This window comes from Homalodisca vitripennis, chromosome 4, assembly GCF_021130785.1.
Source record: "Homalodisca vitripennis isolate AUS2020 chromosome 4, UT_GWSS_2.1, whole genome shotgun sequence".
Lineage (NCBI taxonomy): Eukaryota > Metazoa > Arthropoda > Insecta > Hemiptera > Cicadellidae > Homalodisca > Homalodisca vitripennis.
In genome coordinates, this window is record NC_060210.1 from 65,828,682 (window position 1) to 65,853,554 (window position 24,873).

A 24,873-nucleotide genomic window follows, 5' to 3' on the forward strand; every position below is an offset into this window, starting at 1 on the left:
ATTGAGATTTGTAGATATTCAATTATATGCATTTTATGTAAAATGTACATTCGTTTTATTTACATAACCCAACCAATAATCAAAACTAATCCTTTGTTATAAAAATTATTACTCATGAAATCCGATGTTTTCCCTTATCCGGTAGACCGCACCATAACCGTAGATATCTAAAATAATAATAATAACGCACTATATTAGGGCGCAACATTTGTTTTCGCCTAGGGCACCAGAACCCCTAGAGTCGGCCCTGTATATTAGGAATATTAATTACAACTAGTATTCTCACAGACGCAGCTCTGATAAGGAAGACTAAACATATCCGTTAATTCACGTTGTATACTGGAGAATGCATTTTATGTAGGTGTAGATGACATACAACGACAGAATAAGTTTATACCTTTTTCCTGGAAATAAGATCCATATTTTCCAATTATCCTCCACATACTCTCCCAATAAAATTTGTGTTGATGGGTTTGGGCCCTCAAAACTAAAATACTAGATACACCAATGTGTAGCTTAATTATTTTCGCACTCCAAATGAGAGATCGAATTCGAGTCTTGGTGGAGCAAATATTTGTTAATCAGTCTTTATTGATAAGATATCACACAAGCTATTGAAACGCATACCAGTTTATTGTTTATTTTTGCGTTTGATTTAATAGCTACTAGTTATTTCAGTTTGAAATAAAATATAAATAGAACTTAAGCTAATTTTTGCACATTTTTTAAATTGTGGAATCAATAACTCTTTCATGTTTCCATAACACTCTCTCTACATACGTGATCGCAATATTTCACCATTTCTAAGTAGAAAATACCTCGATATTACACACTACTCTTACCAAATAATTTCATAATAAATACGCTTCTTGGAAACGAATATGGTAGGGGGATCACAGATAAAAAATAAAGCCAATTTCAAACAGATAATAGATAACTAGAATCGGATAACAATAGGTACTAACTTAATAAAATGCATAAAAGGTTAAAATATCTTTAATTGTTTAAGACATTGTAAATAGTTATTCTAATAATACATTGTATTGAATGAATAATCATTTTATCAAAGTTATACTCTGAAAATTTGATGTTGAGGTAAATTTAATCTTCAAAAGAGACATTTCGTGCAGGGGTGATTGCAACCCTGCTAGTGCGTCTCACTTTCGGGCTTCTTTATCATTGCCTTATAACTCCGTAGCTTTCATTCCAGTCTTTACCGACGACTCAGGCTGTGAGTGTGCTTCTCTTCTCTGAGTTAAGGGTAAGTCCCTAAACAAATGTAGAAATGTATTATTTAAATTTACTATTTTAACTTTCGATATCTCACGGAGACCTTATTTTACTTGTGCTGTTGCTGTGTGTTTTGGAAATAACTAATAGCTTGTTACTTAGCGCCAACAATAAATTATTCCTTATTCGTAATAATTTGATAACTTATCAGTTCGTTGATGACATTGTTATTTCCAGTGTGTAGCAAAGCATATATTTTTCATTGTTGTTGTTTCATAGTGGTGTATTTTCTAATAAAAATTATGTAACAAAATTCCACATAAATGCCGGTGCTCTCGAAATGATAAAAATCTCATATTTTATTCAAATAATTGGAAAAGGATGTGTTGTTACATATTTTCAAGAATAAACTTGTGCAACTGCATGAATGAAACCCGCGTGGTAACTCAAGGTCGGTGTCGTGTTCTGACATTTGTTAACCCGTAACAGCTGATAGCGGCACGGCACTTGTAATAAATCTGTTGCTTTGCTTTGCGGTCTTCCAGTCTTCATTATATAATAATAGTATAATATTAGTATCAATACTGGGGAAGATATGCGAGCCAAGTGATCATTTGTCATAAAATGGATTGTTGACGTTTTGCATGTAAATTCCTGTCAGAGGACGTAACAAATCCAAATTGAGTACTTCTGTAAGCATAAAAATTCCTTCTCACTGGTTTCAAGAGTTTTTTCTTTACATTTGTGTTTTTTGCTACACACTTAATTTGAGATATTAACATTATTAGCAGATATTGACTGTATTTAACCCTTTGAGTGCCAGCCGCTTGATGTTGCGGCCTACCGAGAAGTGGTCGAAGAGCTCATTGCGCATTTGTTTATAAAGATAAATAAATACATTCTATTCCATTTGATAGTAGATTGAATACTCAAAATTACAAAAATTAAAACACTTAACAGTTTAGCAATGCATTTTGAATTTTAGAGTTTATTGCAACATTAGGTAAAAAAAATATTTAATATATGGACACATTTTTATAGGCATCTATTGTAACTCAAAGAATAGAATATTTACAAAATTAGATACATGTAAATAAAAAACTAAAGTGGTAAATAAACATTTACAAACATAATGTCTTTACCACAAATGGCCTTTAGCCATTTTTAGCATGTTTATTCATTTTATTAATAAAAATTCTGATAGTTTGTTACTTGTAATTGTTATATGTTTATAAAGCTAACAAGCCTTCCTACAACAAACCAGAACAAATTATAAGACAAATTATAGTAATCTTACTTATAATATAGCTACCAAGTAATCTAGCAATGTTAAAAAATAAAAAACAGTTGATCCTAAAATATATTTCACCATTTAAATTTATGTCTATCTTAAACTATGCGTGTAGATTATGGAAGCAATAATAGTTTTCTATGGTAAATAGGTATTAATAATGTCCTATGATGCTGGTGTTTTAGAATGCCAAATAAAAATGGTAGACTAATAACAGCTGATCTACGATTATCCAAACATATTTGACCATGGAAAATTATAAACAAAGTCTTTTGAACCATCTGTGTGGATTAGATAAGCAAAATCCACTTTTGTTAATAAATAACGAATATTTATAAATCGTTCTACTAGTAGAACGCGGCGCTCAGAGGGTTAAAGTGAAGCCTGTTGTGATTGTTTTCATTGCGTTCAGTTCAGTTTGTAACAATTAAAACCATGGACATGGAGTTCAGTGTTCTAATGCTAACTAGATACAACTGGTTGTTCTTGTATCCTTCTGTAACATTCTAATTTTAAAGTTTTTGCTATCAGTACTACAGTTTTTTTGATGTAATATTGCATCTTTTTTACCAATTTAGATCAGTTTAGTTGTTTACAAAATATTTTAGTTTTATAATAGTTAAGGTTATCATTTTCAAATGGACTGACAAAATAGAAAAGTTTTCTTTAAAGTTTCACCATGACTACACAATACAATTACTAATTTTAGTGGTTATAGGTAATTTATTTAGAAATTGCGTCTGTATAATATGTACAAACCTCAAAGTTGTGGTTAGCAATTAAACTTTAAAGGGATGAAATATTAACTGACATTTTTATTTTGATTGGTTTTTGAATCTGCAAATGGGTAGCCAGCTCAAAATATTGTTTACCTTCTGTAAAAAACAGTAATAAATTACTGTTTATAACAATTTTACTATAACCATGAATGAAAGCTTATAAATTACATGACAACTTTTTGTATTTCTTAGATAAGTGTTATTATTGTTTACAGGTTCTACTTCTGTAAAACATGTACAAGGCATATCATGTGCATTTTAATAACATTCTTAAACAGTACTTAAAGAATTATATTTCTGTACCAAAAATATAAAAAGAGTATCATCAACAGTGTTATCAATTAATAAAAACTCTTTTGTATTGATCATAATTAGACCTATATACTATAAAATCTAGTATGGTACACTAAATATATATTTTAAACATGATAGCAATCAAAGCAAACAACTCCAGATCAATGTAAATGAACTATAATGAAAGTTTAGTGGTCAAAAGGAATCAACAGTAGTAGTAGTTTACTGTTATTGTTTACTGCCTATTTTTGTAGTTTTAGTATGTAGCTGATTATTATACATGTACAAATTGTTTGTTTGTTGTTAAGAAGTTTGTAAAAAAATGAATATCCATCAGTAAATACGAGTTTTGTGTAATCTTCAACTCATATGTACATGGAGCAGGTAAAGTAGCTTAGGCAGGTACCAAGACTCAGGCAAATTTTGAAAAATGTCTATAAGGGATATACAGAAAATGAAACTAAGGACTAAGGAATAGAACTATTGTAAATCCATGTTTAGTATGCTTGTAACAAAAGGCAGAAACAATGTTCAAAAACACTGTTAATGTTAATGTCCCAAAATGTAATGTAAAATTTTTAATCATGTCTCCTTACACCATGATTTTTAATGTCTTGGAACATAAAAATTGTATTATTTATTACCATTGTTTATTATTTTCCAATAAAAGCAGAAACTCATGTAGCATATGTTTGGAAACATTGTTTAATTTTGGAATGTCTATGACATTTTCTAAACTTTTTGTCACAAACTATTTTTATCTCAAGCAGTTTTTAAGATATTGAGTCTCTGTAAATCCCATGAGAATAAATTATTAATATTTAAGTTTTCATCAAAATCTACCTACTTCTTCTGACTGAACCGGAAGGCCTATTTGATCCTTTTAGTTTGTTATGATATTGTTTACAGCTTGTTTGTACACAGTCATATTGGCAGTAATTTTACTTCTTGCTCTATACTATATGTTTTTAAATACCCGTTTGATCGTAATTCTCTACTCAAGCCACTGTCAACTTTTTTGAATTTAAATTTGAATTTCAACTTTGGAATTCTTTAGCATATTACTGCCACTATTATATGATTATATCTAGCAGTCCGACAGAAATGTTATTCTGTAGTAGAAGGCAGCAACAAAACAATGTTCTCCCTACCCAATCCCCTCTTAAGGTATGTTTATAATGGCAAAATTTTAAAAATTACATTATGTGTTTATCATGCAACAAATTTTAGAACTATTACTAACTCATAGTTTTAAATAGTAAATGAACATTTTTATCTACGTCCTAACATATTATTGGGTTGAAATATTAAACTATTAAAATGTATAACCAAGAAACAATACAGTATTGCACTTTTATATTTTTTGATAAGTAACTTAGCATGACTTGAGAAGACAGCTGATAAGGATTTGGTAATAAAAAGAGGGTTGGAGGTCAGTCTTATAAAAGTTAATGTTCATTAAACCAATTATTGTGAGGTCTTTTTGAAGTTATAATTTAGGCGCATAAGTTTCATTGTATTGACAGTTTCTGACTGAACAGAACATACTTCTCCATAGTGTAAGTAGATCGCAGTACTACATATATTCTAAAGTGTTTTAGCAGTGATTTCCGTCTTTAGCTAAAAATGTTTGATTTTAACGAGTCTATTGAAATATTTATGGAAAGAAGCTTACTAAGTATTTAGTTACATCACAGAGGCCATATAACTCTGTAAAATTTACATCAATGTCTTAAGTATTGTTGCAATATTTTGGAGATTTCTCGATGTTTAACATTTATCCAATGCAGTAAAACCTAATTTGTATTCACTATTTTTACAAGCTGTACACAAAATTGTACATTTTGTTCTGCCTAGCAAAATGAAAACAGTTAATTTTACTAACTAGATGTGGTATGTGTCCTCATTTTAAAATAAAGTCTTAAACTTAATGGGATTTTAGTAGTTGGATATCTGTATCATTTACTGTGATATTGATATTGGACCTTGTTCTAAATGCATGAAATTGGTTTTATCTTTACTTAATAATTTCTAAACGAATCCTCAACTAGATTTAAGCTGGTATTATCATATTTTTGTGGACTTTTCTTTAATGATTTGTATCAGTGACATAAATAAGTAAAGCTTCGGAGTTGTTTATTAACATCATTTAAAAATAAAATTAGCAGAGGTCCAAATATGGATCTCTGAGGCACTTCAAACTTTACACAGTATTTTCCCACTCTGAGAAATATATGGGATGATTTTGATACAGCACAGTTCTTTGTTTACAATCATGAAGATAATTAATTACAAAATTGAGATCTTTGCAACTAATTTGAAGTGATTTTATTTTATATACAGCTAAGGAACAACAACGTAAGGGAAGTCTTATATTTTTTAAATCATTGTAGCCAAACTGCTTTACTGAAATTCCACTTAGGATGTTGATAAGATCTTACGAAGGGAATCTGTATTCTCACAAACATGAACACAATTCTACACAGAGAGCACATAAAAACGCCAAAAACGTTCCTTCCAACAAAAGTTCACTTATTTCAATTTTTACAATTACAGTCACTAAAGGTAATTAAAGTAATATAAATTCAATGTTATTATGGTATACATAGTGTACAATATTATAACAATAAATTCTACAAGATAAATTTTATAGCATTTATAACATAATCAAGGTAAATATAAATTTCTCCTAAAACTCACAACAAAGAAATGTATGATTTCTAAGTTGCTGAGTTTTTTTTATTTAGTGAATGATTATACGAATAAAAACAAAAATGAGGTAAATGTCCTGTCTGCCATTATACTGAAAAGAATATGCTGATGTCTTTCGCACAGATAAAAAAAATATTCTTTATGAATAACAAATATTTTAACACCGTTCTAGATTTCAGCGATTAGATAAGTACTCATCTACCTTACAAAATGCCCTAAAACATAAGATAGTTAGAATTTCACACCTAAAATTCCTTTTGAAGCAGTCAGCAAGAACTAAGATGAAAGTTCACTGGACTGTACTTTTAAACCAATTCCAGCTCTAAATGTTCTAAAATATTATCAATATTTTTGAGTTTATAAAGAAACAAACGCGTTGTGTCATTGTTAATGTATGATTGACTGTACAATTTATCAAATATTAAGTCTTAGATCTAAAAGACAATGTTACTACCTAACTTTTGCTATAAATTTAAAGACTGATATAAAATCCATCTTAATTAATTTTTGATAGAAGTAGGATTCTCTGATTTGTGATATATATATTGTAAGCTATATATATATATATATATATATATATATATATATATATATATATATATATATATATATATATATACAAATATATATATATACATTTATAATATATATATAAATATAAATATGTATAAATATATATATATATATATATTCTTTGTCGGGAAACAAGGAAAAATCAATTATGGAATAAAACACATTGAGAGTAAAGTAAATTACAATGGCTATAAATATAAACTTTTAACGATTTTCTTGATGGTGGCAACAAAGAAAATTTAAAATTGATGTCGGAAATATAATTCACTCGAACCACCAGTGGTCATACGGTGTAACGCCTACTAAATCGCTTGCAAAGGAGCAATTAACTGCTAGCAGTGCAGCTGTATTGAGACCATGTAATCTAACTTTTACTTTATATTTAAAGACTATTATAAACCTAAATTAGTTGTCTTATGACAAAATTAGGCTTCACAAAGGTATGTGTGTATATATGTTTTCGTGATCAGGAGAGAGGCAAAATCAGATAATAGAAAATAGTAATGTCAAAGTAAATAACAATAATGATAAATATACTCTTTTTAACATATTTTCTTGGTCATGGGGAGAAGGCAAACTCAACATTTGCATCAGAAGTATAATTCACTTGAACCAAAAGTGCTGATACAGATGCTAAACGGGAAGCTGTGGGTAACTGCTAGTTTTATTAATATGTTAAATTCATTGTTTAAGTTTACATGTCAGACACTTTTAAGTTTAAAACCTTTCACCTTATGATTCTAATTTTGGTGTTCTTTAGTTCTGATCTGAAATACTCTGTATTACTCTCTACCATAATTTAACCATTTTTATGTAAAGGATTAAATAATGAGAATCAAGAATCAAGAAGATTTATTGTCGTTAAATACACACAGGTACAATAGACATTTTCAGACAATATAAATATATATAATCTATTAAAGTTCTATGGTGGTTATAACACAGTAATAAGTAATGTTTTTCTGTAGTAAGTTTATACATAAGTGGTTTACTTTCTAAAACTATATAAAAAAAATTGCATAATAAATATTCACCAGTGCTAAAATTCAAATACTTACAAATAGGAAACACAAATGAATAATTTATCACAAAATTTACATTGAAAAATGAATATAACAAATTAAAACAGTTTGACTAGAATGCTGAGCTTAAATTAAAAGATTTCAAACTGGTACAATTAAAACTAACATATAAACAGTACAAATTAAAACAACATTTATAGTTAAAAAAATGTATCAGACCATTTAAAACAGACATATGAAAGGTATATATGTACATGTTGCATTATGTTACCAAACAAGCAAATTATCAATCACTTTTGTCGGCCTCTTTGTGCTAAACTAATTGGTTTGAAGGGACAAAGTTTGGTTATAAATCACAAATCAACGATTTCCGCTATATGACTCATGTGATCTCCCGAGTTGTGTAACACAGCACCTTTGACTTTTGGATTTCAGTTTTTTTATCTAACGATGTGATTTCTTATTTGTAGGAAGTTCAGTTCTTTGACAATCAGTCATGCACTACTATTTGTACTAATAATTTGTTTGTTTTTTTTTTTTAAAGAAGCATTTTATATAATTACAAGGGTGTATTGCATATTTTATATAACACTTTTGTAACTAAAAACTGAATATATATGTATATATATATATATATACCTATATATATATATATATATATATATATATATAATATATACATATATATATATATATATATATATACATATATATATATATAATAATAAACCTCTGTAAGCATAAACATTCCTTCTCAGGGGTTTCAAGAGTTTTTTCTTTACATTTGTGTTTTTTGCTACACACTTAATTTGAGATATTAACATTATATTTATATATAATGTAAATTTTGTAACAAATCTTACAAAGCTTTGCTAGCTTGTCAATTCACCTATATAACAAATTTTGAAATATAAAATTTAAAACACTAGTTACTTAACACTAAAATGGTTAACCTATGTTACTCCACACATGTTAGATACCACATGTTAACCCCTACAGCACTAAGTATATACACTGCTTATAGCTAGTAGTATATGGTCTCTTATGGCCTCAGTAGAACCTACGTGGGATAAAGCAAAAACCGATTCATTCACTTCAACCCTATGAATGTCCAGGAGCAGCACATCAGTAACCGCAAATTTTGAGATATTGGGGTAAAATGGTTGATCGATGGGTCTAGATTAGTACAGAAGATGGAGTGAGGAACTCCCTTAGAGTTAAATGCTGCTGGGAACCTGAACTCAAGAGAGTACTGTCTCCTACCACTTTAACTAGAAGAATAAAGCTCGCTTCTCCTTCTTCTAAGGTGGCATGACAGATATAATGCTCTCCATCCTATTAGAATCTCGACCTGGGTGGCCTCTAACCCCAACCTCATCCATCCTGAATATCCCATCACTCCGGAAGCAAGCACAAAGGACACTTTAGAACTAAGTGAGATGAGGGGCTGATTCAGCTTCTTATTCTAAGTAATTTAAGTAGACTATATTAATTAGTTGTGATGCATGTTCTCCAGTCACATAAATAATTATTTAGCTCTCTAAGGGTTATTGGCATTCTATAGTTAACAGTATATTCAGTAGCTTTCTAATGGTTAATGGCATACAGTAACAGTATATTCAGTAGCTTTCTAAGGGTTAATGGCATACTATAGTTAACATTATATTCAGTAGCTCTCTAAGGATTAATGGCATACTATAGTTAACATTATATTCAGTAGCTTTCTAAGGGTTAATGGCATACAGTAACAGTATATTCAGTAGCTTTCTAAGGGTTAATGGCATACTATAGTTAACATTATATTCAGTAGCTCTCTAAGGATTAATGGCATACTATAGTTAACATTATATTCAGTAGCTTTCTAAGGGTTAATGGCATACTATAGTTAACATTATATTCAGTAGCTCTCTAAGGATTAATGACATACTATAGTTAACATTATATTCAGTAGCTCTCTAAGGATTAATGGCATTCTATAGTTAACATTATATTCAGTAGCTCTCTAAGGATTAATGGCATACTATAGTTAACATTATATTCAGTAGCTTTCTAAGGGTTAATGGCATACTATAGTTAACATTATATTCAGTAGCTCTCTAAGGATTAATGACATACTATAGTTAACATTATATTCAGTAGCTCTCTAAGGATTAATGGCATATACAGTAACAGTATATTCAATTAACCCTCAGTATGCTGTAAGTGGACTGTTGTGAGTTTGATATGTGTTATTGGCATTCTATAGTTAACAGTATATTCAGTAGCTTTCTAAGGGTTAATGGCATACAGTAACAGTATATTCAGTAGCTTTCTAAGGGTTAATGGCATACTATAGTTAACATTATATTCAGTAGCTCTCTAAGGATTAATGGCATACTATAGTTAACATTATATTCAGTAGCTTTCTAAGGGTTAATGGCATACAGTAACAGTATATTCAGTAGCTTTCTAAGGGTTAATGGCATACTATAGTTAACATTATATTCAGTAGCTCTCTAAGGATTAATGGCATACTATAGTTAACATTATATTCAGTAGCTTTCTAAGGGTTAATGGCATACTATAGTTAACATTATATTCAGTAGCTCTCTAAGGATTAATGGACATACTATAGTTAACATTATATTCAGTAGCTCTCTAAGGATTAATGGCATTCTATAGTTAACAGTATATTCAGTAGCTTTCTAAGGGTTAATGGCATACAGTAACAGTATATTCAGTAGCTTTCTAAGGGTTAATGGCATACTATAGTTAACATTATATTCAGTAGCTTTCTAAGGATTAATGGCATACTATAGTTAACATTATATTCAGTAGCTCTCTAAGGATTAATGGCATACAGTAACAGTATATTCAATTAACCCTCAGTATGCTGTAAGTGGACTGTTGTGAGTTTGATATGTGTTCTGTAAACACATGAAATCATTATTTAGCTCTCTTAGGGTTAACATTTAACCTGGCAATCATACTTCTATACAAATAATATATAATTTGTAACTGTATCAAACTATACATAAAAATTTCCCAATGTTCCCCAATGTTTCCCAATGTTAACAACAAAAAGCTAAGAATTTACATTTTTGTGGTTGCAAAGATATTAGTCAGATTCTTAGTAACTTTTCAGTTTTTACTCCTGAGAGGACTTATAAAATAAACTTAATTTTTGGATTTGGTATTACATTTTAATAAATAATTACAGGGGTATTTTGATCTGGTAATTTGATGCAGGTATATTGGTTACTAAAAATGTATTTTGTAGAATTAGTAATTCAGCAAAAAAGGACAAAATCTGGATTGAGTGACTGAAATCTAAATAATGATTCAATATTATTTGGCTTCACAGAATGTGTTCCTCAGTAAGGTTCATTTAGAACCAAACACCCTACAGTCTAGTTCCTTCATAATCAGTTCCACCCACTATATTATCAATGGCCTCTGACCATTTGACATTTTGATTGGAGTTTGGTCATTTTGATTGATGAAATTCTATAATTACGTATTAAATAATCCTAATGAGTATTGTCAGTTGTTGACAAGGAAAAATGTATCTTTAAGTTTTCTTGACTATTTTCAAGAGGATGAAATATTTTAAATTAATCTTTCTCACAAATTCAATAACCCGTCTTTTTGCACACTCACATGTGAAGTTGTTTCTTCCATCAAAATAATGATTTAACAAAATGCAGTTTTTACCATATTGTTAAACATGAGCTAAATATTACATGGTGAAAATTTAAACCTATATAGTCAAAGAAATCTACCAGAAACAAATAATATTGTATTTATTTCAAAATAGGTTGGACGTTCGAATCAAAACATTTAAAAGTTTTTTTATATTGATGGATTTTTGGCAAATTACAAACGCATAACAAATTTGAGTGTAATGTGTGATCTCCAGCACCAATGATTTAGTTATTTAGTCCCAGTGTTTAAAACTGCAAGTCTGCATACAAAAACACGTACATAAATTATTTTTGTAGTTTCCGAAAACAACTTTTTTGGAATCATGAGATTCTAAGACAATTTTATGCCAACATGCAAAATACCTTTTTTTATCATAAATATATTTATTTATGTTCTTGATGCGTATTGGTAGTTTTTTGATTTTGTTAAAAGGACATTCATATTTACAACAAAAATTACAGATTGAACAGTTAGATAAATAGTAACCAGCTTCCACAATTAGACAAAATCACTTATCACTTGACTGTCTGCATATTGCTATTTACTACACTATACTAGGCATATGAACAATAGCAATTATTGTAATTTATCCCCTTGGTAATGTGTTACTTTTAAATTCTCTTACTTAATTATCAATGAGCAATATACAATGTGGAATTAAAACTGCATTTAACAAAAGTTTTAACTACATTCACCTTTTAGTTCAGTAAGCTGGGTTTCATAGTAGTGTTTGAATAATAAAAGTCTACACACTTTTTGTTTTACTCCATGCTATACAATAAGTCGCCAAAAGTTGCATTAATTTATGTGGTGAGGTAATTTAGGTTACATATTTTGTTAATATGCCATATGTTAAAATCTCATATGATTATATTCAGTTTGCTTACAAATTTGTTTATTCTACTATTTTATCATTGCCATCATACCATAAGACCAATAATAATAATAATATTTATTGTCATATTAAGTTTTGCACTCATCGACAAAGTCACTTTACAGCCAGTAGCCAAGTCAATAAATAAATACATGTTTACATACTAAAATATAAGTGATATGTAAACACATCCAAGAAATATAAACAATTATCCTTATTTAGCTTTAGATATAATTATAAATTAATATGGGATACAGCAAAAAATTCATCTACAGAATAAAAAGGATTGTTTAGAAGCCAATTATACAATTTATTGTAAAACACTTTTTTAGGGTATATATTTATTAAATTACGTAATTTGTTGTAAATTTTTAGTGAAACAACCTGGTGACTATTAATGGTTTTATTTAGTCTGCAGAAATTGATTGTAGTAAGCCTACTTGCCTTACTCCTAGTGTTGTAGCTATGATCAGCATACTTAATATTGTTAGGGTATTGAAAAGTATACAAAACTAAGTCATATATGTATAAGTTGAAAATAGTTTGAATTTTTAAGTTTATAAATAAAGGTTTACAATGTTCTAAAAAACTAACACCACACATGATCCTGATTGCTCTTTTTTGTAAAATTAATATTTCATCTATCCTGCTGCAGTTTCCATAAAATATTAAACCATATCTAAAAATTGATTGGAAATAAGAAAAATAAGCGGATCTAATATAATTTGTTTCAATACAATTAGTAAGCTTTTTAATTAGAAAAATAACCCTAGATAATTTTGAGCTAATATAATCAATATGAGAACCCCATGTTAAATTTTTATCAAAACAAACTCCTAGAAATTTTACTTGATTTGAATATTTATCTAAATTATTATCAATACCAATAGCTCTTAAAGTAAAAATTATGTTTTGGGTTTTATCTTCATTTAAAAGAAAACCGTTTGCTTTAAACCAATCCGATGCCTTATCCAGAGCACTTTGTGCCAAGATATTAAGCTCATCAATGTTTGAATTAATGTTGAGGAAAGTGGTATCATCTGCATACAATATTGATTTACAGTCAATAAAAGCAGGGAGGTCATTTATACTAATTAAAAAGAGAAGAGGACCTAAAACCGATCCCTGGGGGACACCATATTTAATTGTAACTACCTGTGACCAATCACTATTCACTAGAACCTTTTGCTTCCACTCAAAAAGATAAGATTTAAAAAATTCAAGTTGCAAATTTTGAATACCATAGTATTTAAGTTTTAACAATAATTCCGAGTGATTTACACAATCAAAGGCTTTGCTCAGGTCACAAAAGGTAGCCTGAGCAAAAACCTTATTTTCAAATGCTAGTAGCACTTCGTGCACCAGCTTATCTATTGCATCTACTGTGGATTTACCTTTTCTAAATCCAAATTGAGAAATACTTAAAAGATTATTTTTCTCAAAATAGGCACTTAGCTGATCAAAAACTAAAAGCTCAAATATTTTTGATATTACAGGAATAACTGAAATGGGTCTGTAACTTTCAGGTTTGTCTTTAGATCCCTTTTTAAAAATTGGACTAATTCTTGCAATTTTGAATTCATCAGGAAAGATTCCTTCTAACAGGCAAAGATTAAAGCAGCAGGATAGTGGCAAAGATATGTTATCAATGATTTGTTTTAGAAGATTATTGGACATTTGATAAACATCATTACAATTAGAGTTTTTTAAACGCTTAGTTGCATTGATTACATCCAGTGGTGTTATTATATTCCATGTAAAATGTACATTTGGAACAGGTTTCTCAACAGACGCAAGCAGCTGCTCTGAGTTAGAAGGGGCAGTGCCTATTTTGTTCTTAATAGTCTCCACTGAATCCAAAAAGTAATTATTAAAAGTGTCTGGGGATATTACTGAATTTTTTAAACTTACGGTACTAACATTATTATTACTTTTAATGATATTCCATGCCGCTCTGCATTTGTTACTACTATTCTCTATTATATTTGTATTAAATTTGATTTTAGCTTCTTTAATACTTTTTCTGTAATGATTCTTCAAGTAATTGTATGTTTGTTTAATTTCATGGAAATTTCTCATATTATTCTTAACTAAGACGTCTAAGAAAATTAATCTACTTTTCATAGCAGCTAACTCATTATTGAACCAGGCATTATTCCTTTTTTTACCACTGTTGGAATTAACTCTTACTGGTTTAGAGAAATGGTTAATATTGTTTGTCAATATATAAAGAATGACAGAACAGACATTCCGAGCACCGACAACATCAGAGCTCAAAATATTATTCTAATCATAGCATCCCAATCTATCTGTTAACTTGGAGACCTTTTGTTTAGGTAAAATAACTTTAAGAAACTGCATACTATTGGGTATGTTTGTGTGGTTTTGTGAAGTAAAATCATTGATATTCAAATTCAGTGTGAGACCACAATGGTCCGAATATGGAAAATTAAAAATACTACAATTTAGTACATTATTTCTATGGCAATTTACAAAAATATTGTCAAGACAGTTATTTTTTCGAGTAGGTTTAGTATTCAAATGATAAAAGTTATACTGTCGCAAGAGATTAAGGAATTGGTTTGAGAATCTACTACCTTTAGTTACATCAAAGTTATAATTAAAGTCCCCTCCAATCACAGATGTATAATTTGACCATTTTGTCAAAAACCGCAGCAATTTGTCAAAATAGTCAAGAAAAGTATTTGGGTTACCTGATGGAGAGTGATATATAGTTAAAACAATCAATTTTAAATTATCCACAAAAACAGCTGCCGCCTCTAAATCCAACTCAGAACAAAACTGACCAACATCACATATTCTTACATTCAAACTCTTATGTGTAAGTACTAAGGAACCCCCTCTAATATGTTCAGTTCTACAATATGCACTTTTACAAAAATAACCATCAGGCAAAGCTGAGAAAATTTCTACTTCTTTAAGCCAATGCTCAGATAAACCAATTACGTCCAAATTATTAGATGTTAAAAAAGTTTCTAGGGTTAATGTTTTGTTGAATAGGCCTTGAATATTTAAAAATAAAAAATTTAAACTTAAATTCTCAGATTTATAGGCCAATGGTGACTTTTGATTTTTTTGTTTTGTAGGCTTACTACTTTTGATAGTGCTAAATATCCTGCTTACTTATGTTTAAGGGTGAAGTTGTATACAAACTATTTAGTTGGTGTGTAGTATTGTTTGCACTGCACTCTTCTACCTCAATTACACACTCATTAAAACTATACTGACTTTCAGGGCTACACAAAACACTCTGATCCTGGGACCTGGGGGATGTTGATTCACGAACGATAGTCTCTGTAAGTCACAGCCACTCCGGCTGACATATGAAAATCTGATGACACAGAATGTGCTAATGCAATTGATGAAGTATTCTTGACTTCTTCGAAAACTTCCCTCATGTCGGCTTCCACAACAGAAATTCCGCCCTCTATGGGTAATAAAGATGGACAAGGGTTGTTCAGCGTAGAGTGAGTGTTATTTAGATTATTATTTTTGTTGATGATTTTTACTATCATTTCAGCTACTCTTGATTTACCCCTCTTGTTCATATGTAATCCATGATTTGTATAAAGATGGCGAGGTAGATGGTGGAGTGGTAGCACAGGACAATTTCTGTTAGCAGCAATACTTTCAATTTCTCTATTAATTATAGAAATTTTCAAATCTAAATTAGGCTGGTCATGCCTCATTGGTAATGTGGCTAGGATCAGATTCAAATCATTGGACTTATTGAGCAATTCTTGAACCTCATTCAGGAAACGTTTTATACCCATGGTTTCCATATTGTTTGTTCCAGCTATGATAAGGACACTGTCATCTTTAGTAAAGTTCTTGCTTAAGGCTGTAATGTCTTCCACCACCCCACTAAACTTTGCTCCAGGCCGAACACATGAAAATACGTTAATTAAAGATCTTTGCTGAACCAGTGAACTTAAATTTTTTCCATGACTATCAGCCATGATGAGAAGTTGTTTCTTGATTGAAGCAGCTGATGTTGATACAGATTTGGGTGTATGAGTTTCTATATATTTTTGTTTGACATTTTTACAGGATTTTTTATTTAAGAAGTGCGATGTCTGGGTGGGTTTATTATTTAAAATGACTATTTCATTCTCTCTTAAATCATCTTCAACATCATCTTCTATTTCTAGAATTTTAAAACGGTTATTGCTTGTCAGAGTATGGTTTTATGTGGGAGGTGACATGTGTTTTGTTTCTTTATTCAAGAATTTAATTTTGACCTCTTTGAACTCAGAGTCCTGCAAGGGAGGAAAACAGTGGAGACATTTTTTATTTATGGCTGATTCATTGAGTTCGTCAATATCATCTTTAAGTTTTAAAATAAGTATTTCTTTTTCATTTAATTCTTTTTCATATTCTTCCAGTTTAGTTACAAGTTCTTCATTAATGTTGTATTCTGTATTTTTTTTACTTTTATTTTCCTCTTTTGTCTGGGTACTAATTGAAATGCACACTTTTGGAGACAAGTAATTCAGTTCCTCTGAAATATTATTTTTTTAACTTCATATACAGCTCAGCCAGCTTCTCATCTTTCTTGAGAATTTTATTTTCCAACAGCTTTATTTGACCATTGAGACTGGCTATCTCCCTTTCAAACTTTTGACTCATCTCTTCCGCTTCTTCCTCTGCCAAGCGTAGGGACGATTCCATTTTTTCCTTTTCGTACTGTAGTTGAATATTTATTTCAGATACATCATTCATGCTTTCTTCGGCAGGATCATATGAGAAAGTCTCTTCTTTATTTTCTCTAGTTGAATTTATGTTCTGCATTTGATTCTGCAAAAGATGAGTCTTGGCTTCCTCTAGGGCAATTTTTAAAGAAGGTGTAATCCTCTTGTTTGGTAACGTTTCTCTTTCATATTTGTTGTAGTCAAAGACATCTCCCTCTTTACACACTGCAGTGTCACTTTTACCGAAAAACACAACGTGATATTTATTGTTCTCAACTTTGGCAATGTAAGCCGGCCAGGGTTGATATCCTTTTACTTTTGCAAATACGATTTCATTAATTAAAAACATTTTTTCACTTTGATTTTGATTATATTAATACTTATAATAGTGCAGTAAATATTTACATCTACAACATAAAGTTAAACAATTTTTTTTTCTCCTCTCGCCCTTATTATTACTTACATATAACAAGTTATTAATGTTAACAATGCTTACAAGTTAACAATGTCTTCTCAACAATCAACAATAAAAGAAGAAAAAAAAAGAAAAAAATATTAAATCACTATTTTATATCAATAAGTGTTCAGTACTAGATGTAGTATGTAAAATACAAAGACAAAAATATTATAGCTCCAAACTGGATTTGAACCTAGTTCCCTGTCTTTAGTCACTATTCAAGAGCAAGCATTCTACCAGTTGAGCTACTCAGCCTTGCTTATCAACTTGTGTTCCAGCCAATATAAACAACACTGATAAGAAGATTCACTGTTCAGACAGGTTCAGTTGTTACTGTCAAAAAATAGTCACTGATAAAATATAATCATAAAAATGTAGTCTTACACCAAGGTTTATCAATATTATAAAATAGTTTAAACTTGAATATTCTTTTAAATAAAATAATTTTAGTTTGAGTCAAATGAGTTAAAATGAAACTTCAGTGTTTTTAGGCTAAATTGTCACAAAAACTTTGAACAAGGTATACAATTAAATTAAAGTTGTAGAAATGAAAACTTGTCTATTCCATACTTGCTTGATGATATAATGATGAATTAAACAACACACATGGACACATTTATACACTCTAGTAATTAAAAACCACCAATTTAATTAAAGGCTAAAGAAGACTACAAGGTCTTGTACACTAGCAGACGACCCAATATAAAAATGTTCGCTTAATGCTCAACAAAATTCCATGAATTGACATTTACCATCATTGATCTTAGTGCCTGTATAAAAATGAAGCTTCATGCCAAATTTCAATTCTTTACATCAATTCGTTTTTGAGATATTGTGTGGACAGACAGATAGGGAGATAGTCAGACTGAAATTTTGCATTCCTCTCAAGTGATAGGCTTCGCTACTGCTTAATCAATAAGTGGTAAAAAGTCACACGAACTAGAGTAGGTTTGCTACTGCTTAATCAATAAGTGGTAAAAAGTCACACGAACTAGAGTAGGTTTGCTACTGCTTAATCAATAAGTGGTAAAAAGTCGCACAAACTAGAGTGTTAGGTATTTGAAGGAAGGGCTAAAAAGAGAAACAAAGGGATTCGTTTTACAGTTTTCCCAAATATCTAAATAATCGTGAGGTTTAGTGTAAACATTGAATTTCACAATGTTTGCACTAATCCTTCTGGTTTTCAAGATAGCTGCCAAAAATTGCCAACACGTACCGTTTTGCCCCAGTTTTCTTTTTTTGTTCCTCCTACAAAATCCCGACACTCTAGGTATAGATCAAATTTCCATAACATAACATTTTTTACTTTGAGTTCTAGTCAATTTTTTTAATAATTTTAACCTTCTTTACGCCTTCACTGTAACACAAGTCTGGTAGCAACTTAAAATAACTAGGATAGTAGCAGTGACTGTGTTAATAAACTGAATAAAATAATGCTTGTTTCAATTCATACTTATTATTTATTTATTAATACTTGTAACATTTTAACTGTAATTATGTTTATCAATATAATTGTAATCCTTCTTGGAACTACTTTACAACTTGCCACAAATGAATGATTAAACTATGGTGTCTTAACAAGTATTTACTTTTTATGTAATATTTATCAATTACAAAATAATAGAAAATAATCTATAAAATACTTAACAAATTTTAAACAAATGTTTAATAATATTTACTGCATATAGATTAATTTCAGAGTTTGTTAAATTAAATTTAAAAGATTTTTATTCTGCTTTATGGGGTTATATATAAGAGACGTTCAACTTATGAATCCAATTATTTGTCTAAAATGTCTTTTAGAATCTTTGAGGTTTAAAAACTTTTATTATATACATGTATATAAATATTAAAACTAGTCAGTAATAAAATATAAAATGTTTAAAGGCTACTGTAGTTTATTAAATAGAATTTGTAAATATATAAAGCTTAAATATTTTTCTATTTTTCATATATTCAATATTTTTAGTTGTTCTACAACTTTATATTACATATTTTGCTTGTTATATAGAAAGTTTGTTGTTATGTAGAAGTTTTATTGCCAATTTAATTGTTAGTATTAAATATGCTTGTGGTATTCATATATTCATCCTTTAAATCCCCAATATTTTTTAAGTATAATCTCTTTTTGATTTTGAGTGACACCCAAAAGGGAAAGTCAGTCATAAGACCTTATAAATATAACAGGTACCTGTTGGAAACCAAGGTCATGATTGCATCAGTAAGTTGGTTGAAACGGACCAATTAAAGAAGCCCTAAAGTCAACACCTACCTCAGAGCCACATCAATCACAGTATTGCCGGTTATATAACACTGTTTATACCCTAGGTCACATTCATTGTTTCATCACTGCTTTTACCCTGCCCTTTTTTACTCAGCGTATCAGTTTGATCTCTAGTATATAGTTCTTTAATAATTTAGATATTTATTCTTTCATACCTTATAATTATTTCCTAGATTTGTCTTAATTTGAAAACAGTCAGATTTATTTCAGACTTTACTTTATGTAAATTTAACACCTTCACTATGTCAAAGTTATTCGGTTACTTGTGCCATGTGCACAGAGCTGTATTCAGCTTTGGCAGGCCCCAGAAAAGATTTCCGGCTGGGCCCTATCATGTCCCGCCACCGTGTCTATTAAACAGACATGTAGCAGAGCCTGGCCTGGGCCACTTGAGGGCCCGGGCCCCAGTAAAAATGTCCGAAAAACTCCATGACTAGATAAGAATTTGTATGTCACAAGGACGGGTCCAGTAATAATTTTTGAGAGAGGCCACCTTGATTTTAGTTATCTTTATCATAACAGAAAATTTAGCATTTCAATATATCAATAAATAAAATGTTTAGAAATAAATTTGCTCATAAAATTTAAATCATTAAGTTAAGAATATTTTATTTTTTATGGTTACAATATGAGAGTAATTAAATTTTTCCATAAAAACTTATTTTTATAAAATCTTTTTATAAAAACTTTTGTCTTCTAGGTCTACATGAAACTTATTTTCTATATAGACAAGAATGAGTTCAATGAAAGTGCATGTTTCTGGGATTTGACTGAGTGTCATTTAAGTCTATCTGTAACAAATCTTTCTTTTTGAATTATTTTTGATGAGTTTGTTAATTTATTATGAACACCATTTGTTCACAGAATAGTGGCAATTGCAGTTTTTAATTTATTGGTAGAGATGTTTATGAAATTTGTAATAAATAATGCTACTAAGGAAATTGTATGATAAATAACAGTAATAGTAATCAATCTAAATAAAACATGTAAAATAGAACCATTATTAATTTTAATCTTAAAGTTAAATATTATTGATCCACCTACATATCAATATGGTACTGATGTATTTAAATTACAGCTTATTACAAATATTCAAACCATACTTGTGAAATAAAAAGAAGCTAAATAATAATAAAAATTAAGTAATTTACTTAATAATAAAAACAATGAAATAAAAGAAAAAATTGTCTAATATTAAACATTCTGGTTCTTAGATCTTGAAAAATTATTATTGTTGTCAATTTTATAACTATTAATAATATTATTAGAACTCCACCAAAAGTAGACGTCATAAAAATCTTTAAATTACAGAATGATAGTTGTAAATTCTTATCAAGCTGAGACAACGTGTATTATGATAAGTAAGCGAAAGAAATAGCAGGCAAGTGGCGAGACGTGACTTGTACATGTACAAAGAGGGCAGCCAGGACGGACAGGGGGGAATCATGTGAAGGCCTGATGGCAGAGACAGCATGGGTAAAGTCTCCTCTGATAACAGTTGACCTTGCCTCTGATAGGACAGTCTTGACTAGCAAGTGTCTCTCAGAGCCAGGGCTGGAGCCTTTTTGTAAACTCACGTTGATCTGTGTGCCTTGGGCAGGTGAGCAAAACTGCAAACATTTTTTTCGTTTAATTTGGTATTCGTGTGTAAAACTGCAATTTTAGCTCAGAATAATTTGTTGCATAATATACTGGTGTACTGTAACTGTGTACATAACAGTTTACTGGTGTAGTGTTTAAACTTTAATAAATTCTGTTGTAACATTAATTCAAAGATCTGTTAGTTCTTTTAGACTTGAAATAGACTTTTTGATTTTATGAATAACTGTATAAATTTTGCATCTTTTTCATCAGTAAATTGTATTCTAAAACAATTGGCTACATCAATTCTTCTTGTCTAAATCTTTTACTATTTACATTACCATATTGGTTAATATTTCCACACTAAGGAAAATAATATATACAGCGAGTGTAAATCTCATGTATAGAATTGTTTCTATTTAACTCTTTCTGTTCTTTACTTATATCATGGCTGTCTCCCTACGGTTATAACCATTCGATAATGTAGTGGAAAGGGTTAAGGTCAACTGATTCTAGGAAGAAGGTCATTAGTTAAGTTCAGTGACCAGAAATAAAAACCTACAGTTCAATGCGAATTTTGAAAAACATAGATATTGGTCTTACTTTGGCTGACTGATCAGACCTAAACTAAAATTTCATGTGTTGTATATGACTATTATATATGACCACAATATCTGACACCTTTCAAATATTATGTCCTGAGCCTCAGGATGGTTTCGAATTATTTTCTGATTGAAAAAACTTGACTGTTAATGATAACACTAGAATTATCATCACATGGTGTTCAAAATACTTGATTCTTTGACAATTGTCTTGGGTGTGTCATTGTCCAGTGGGCGGATCAAGGGATGGAGAAGAGAATGGTTCCTCATAACAAAATCAATAAAAATAAGAAGAAAAATTGTAGAATTCCATCATGTTTATAAATTCCTACACACATTTTAAATTATAAATACTGCACTTGTATTTAGATTTCTTGTGATACAGACCAGACAGAATGACAATGATAAAAATCCCTTGGAAATAAAAAATTTAGAATTCTTAAACTTTTGAATCGACTTAGATAACTAATTGAGCAAAACATAGTTTAGTTTATATTTTTATGATTTAGTCTACATTGTTATACCTGGATAATTAATGCTGAATATAATTCAAACCAACCATCTCATTAGATTAATAGCAAGAACCAGTCAACTGAGTTCACAAGTGGTGTGATACATCCCACTAACAGTAGTTACTAGGCCTAGCCATCAGATTGTGCTGTGAACAATTCCAATGAGTCATGTGTATTCAGGTGATTTTGTGATTAATATCTTGTATGCAGTATAATGATGACAAAAATTGGGTATTGTCAACTGCAAGAACGTTATTTGACAATTATTTATAAAGTCTTTAGATCAATAAGTTTGGTGAATGCTTTTAATTACAAAGTTAAATAAGTGTACTTTATTAGATTTATAAATAATATAATTCCAACCAATTACCTGCCAGAGAGTTTCAAGATGATGTCTTTTCAAAGATTGTAAAATAAAATAACTTTCTAAGATTTTATCAAAGCATTTAAAGGAAAATTTTCATTTCAAGATGGTAGTCGCACCAATCTTTTTTAGACCTTTTCCATTTAATGTCCACAGGTGAGAGGGTAATCATGGCAACAGAAACACAGAAGAAATCTCATTCACACCACCATAAACACCATAAACAGCAACAGCAGCAGCAGCAACAACAAAAGGTGTTCCATCTCAAGAGTCTTGAGAGGATCTCACACCTTCCTGTGGTAGAGTCTGTCCATTCCTACTATCAGTCACTCAAGGTAAGTAAGAAAGTGACTATTTCAAACAACCACTATCTCTAGCCTTTTAATGCTATTATAGTATCTTAATCACAATCACTTGGTTTAGCAACTGAATTATGAACTCACATGTGTTAAATTGTTTTGTAAATATGATGCAGGAGCATCAAGTAAGTAGCCACACTTTTAACACAGCACCATCATTGTTTCTAACAGAAGTCAAGCTTCCTGATTCGTCTGAGCCTGCTGCCAGCAGAGACTGGAGTATGGTTGGCTGTTGGCACAGCAATGCCTGTTGTCAGCCTTTTTCAAACACCTGTGTCAGCCGTGGACAGCATCGTGTGTAAGGGTCTTGATGTCATTGAAGCCAATATTCCTGTCATCAATTATCCCCCAGAAGTGGTGAGTACTTGTTTACTGGTACCAAGATTTTAATGTAAATGGTCCTGTTTTCCTCTGCAGTAGAGTCATGTCAGAAGAAAGGTTATTGCAGCATTGCAAAGAGCTTTAATATAATACATAGTCCATAGTTGTATTACAAGTGACTACTTTGTTCAAGTATAATTCTTCAAGTACATATTTATTATTATTGCTTAACCTTATTTTGATAAGCTGAATAGGTGTTGTAGTGTGTTAAGTGTTGTTAAAAGATTTTTAAGAGTGTTTGTAATAGATCCAAAAGAATCAGTAATGCTAACTTCATAAAAATCTCAGATGATAGGAGCAAGATTGCTTGGAATGTTGTTAAAGCAGAATTAGAGTGTACTAAAGCTACAAATAATTTTCCAAATTTAGTTATAACAATCTTACTGGTAATGCAATGGACATTGCTGAATTTGTTAACAAAAAAATACTGAGTCTGTCAAGGAAATTGGATTGTCCCCTTTTGAACAGAAAGCATTAAATCTTGCAAAGGATTTAAAAACTAATGCAGGATCTGCGTTTGATTTTCATTGCACTACTCTAGATAAAGTTATTAAAGTTTAAAATCCCTAAGTAACAAAAAATCAGTGAGTTGGGATGAAATACCTCTTAATTTAATAAAAGAGATTGTACAGTTTATAGCAGAGCCTTTGGCGGTCATTGTAAGTCAATCATTTTGTAGTATATTTTTTTCCAGAACTTTTAAAGTATGATGAACTAAAGCCTATTTTTAAGAAAGGTGAGCAGTGTAATCATAACAATAATCGACAGTCTCATTTTTACCAACAGTTTTTGAAAAATTTGATTTTACCAAATAATATTTTTTAAAGAAAAAATTACAATTTTTCAAATGTACAATTTTGCTTCATTCTTAAAAGTGTTGAATACAACAAGTGCAATATCAAATTTAGTTAATGAGGTATCCTGGGCCTTGGATGGATCACAGAGAACAATGGGCATCTTCTAACACATCTATGGCATTTTATTGCATTAATCGTCAAATTCTTCTTAAAAAGCTTTGTAATTACAATTTTTCAGCAGAAACTGTTGCATGGTTAAAATCCTACCTTAGCAAGTGATACCAAAGAACAGTAATTTTTTAAACAATATAATTTTTAAGTCATAATGGGAAGAAATGTTGGGGTTCCACAAGGTCCAATTTTGG

The 24,873-nt window shown here is 30.1% G+C and overlaps 1 protein-coding gene across 3 annotated transcripts in view; it reads left to right on the forward strand.

Moving 5' to 3' along the window:
- The first annotated feature begins 1,120 nt into the window (after positions 1-1,120).
- LOC124359427 (lipid storage droplets surface-binding protein 1) overlaps positions 1,121-24,873 on the forward strand; it is a 50,062-nt gene continuing 26,309 nt past the window's right edge. The window contains exons 1-3 of one of the 3 annotated variants that reach the window (XM_046812163.1): positions 1,121-1,261; positions 23,128-23,306; positions 23,502-23,687. In XM_046812163.1, coding sequence (XP_046668119.1) covers positions 23,142-23,306; positions 23,502-23,687 — 351 coding nt within the window. In that variant the 5' untranslated portion in view covers positions 1,121-1,261; positions 23,128-23,141. Of the gene's footprint in view, positions 1,262-21,355; positions 21,513-23,103; positions 23,307-23,501; positions 23,688-24,873 lie in introns of those variants that run through there. The other 2 variants (XM_046812161.1, XM_046812162.1) reach the window with 2 other exon arrangements.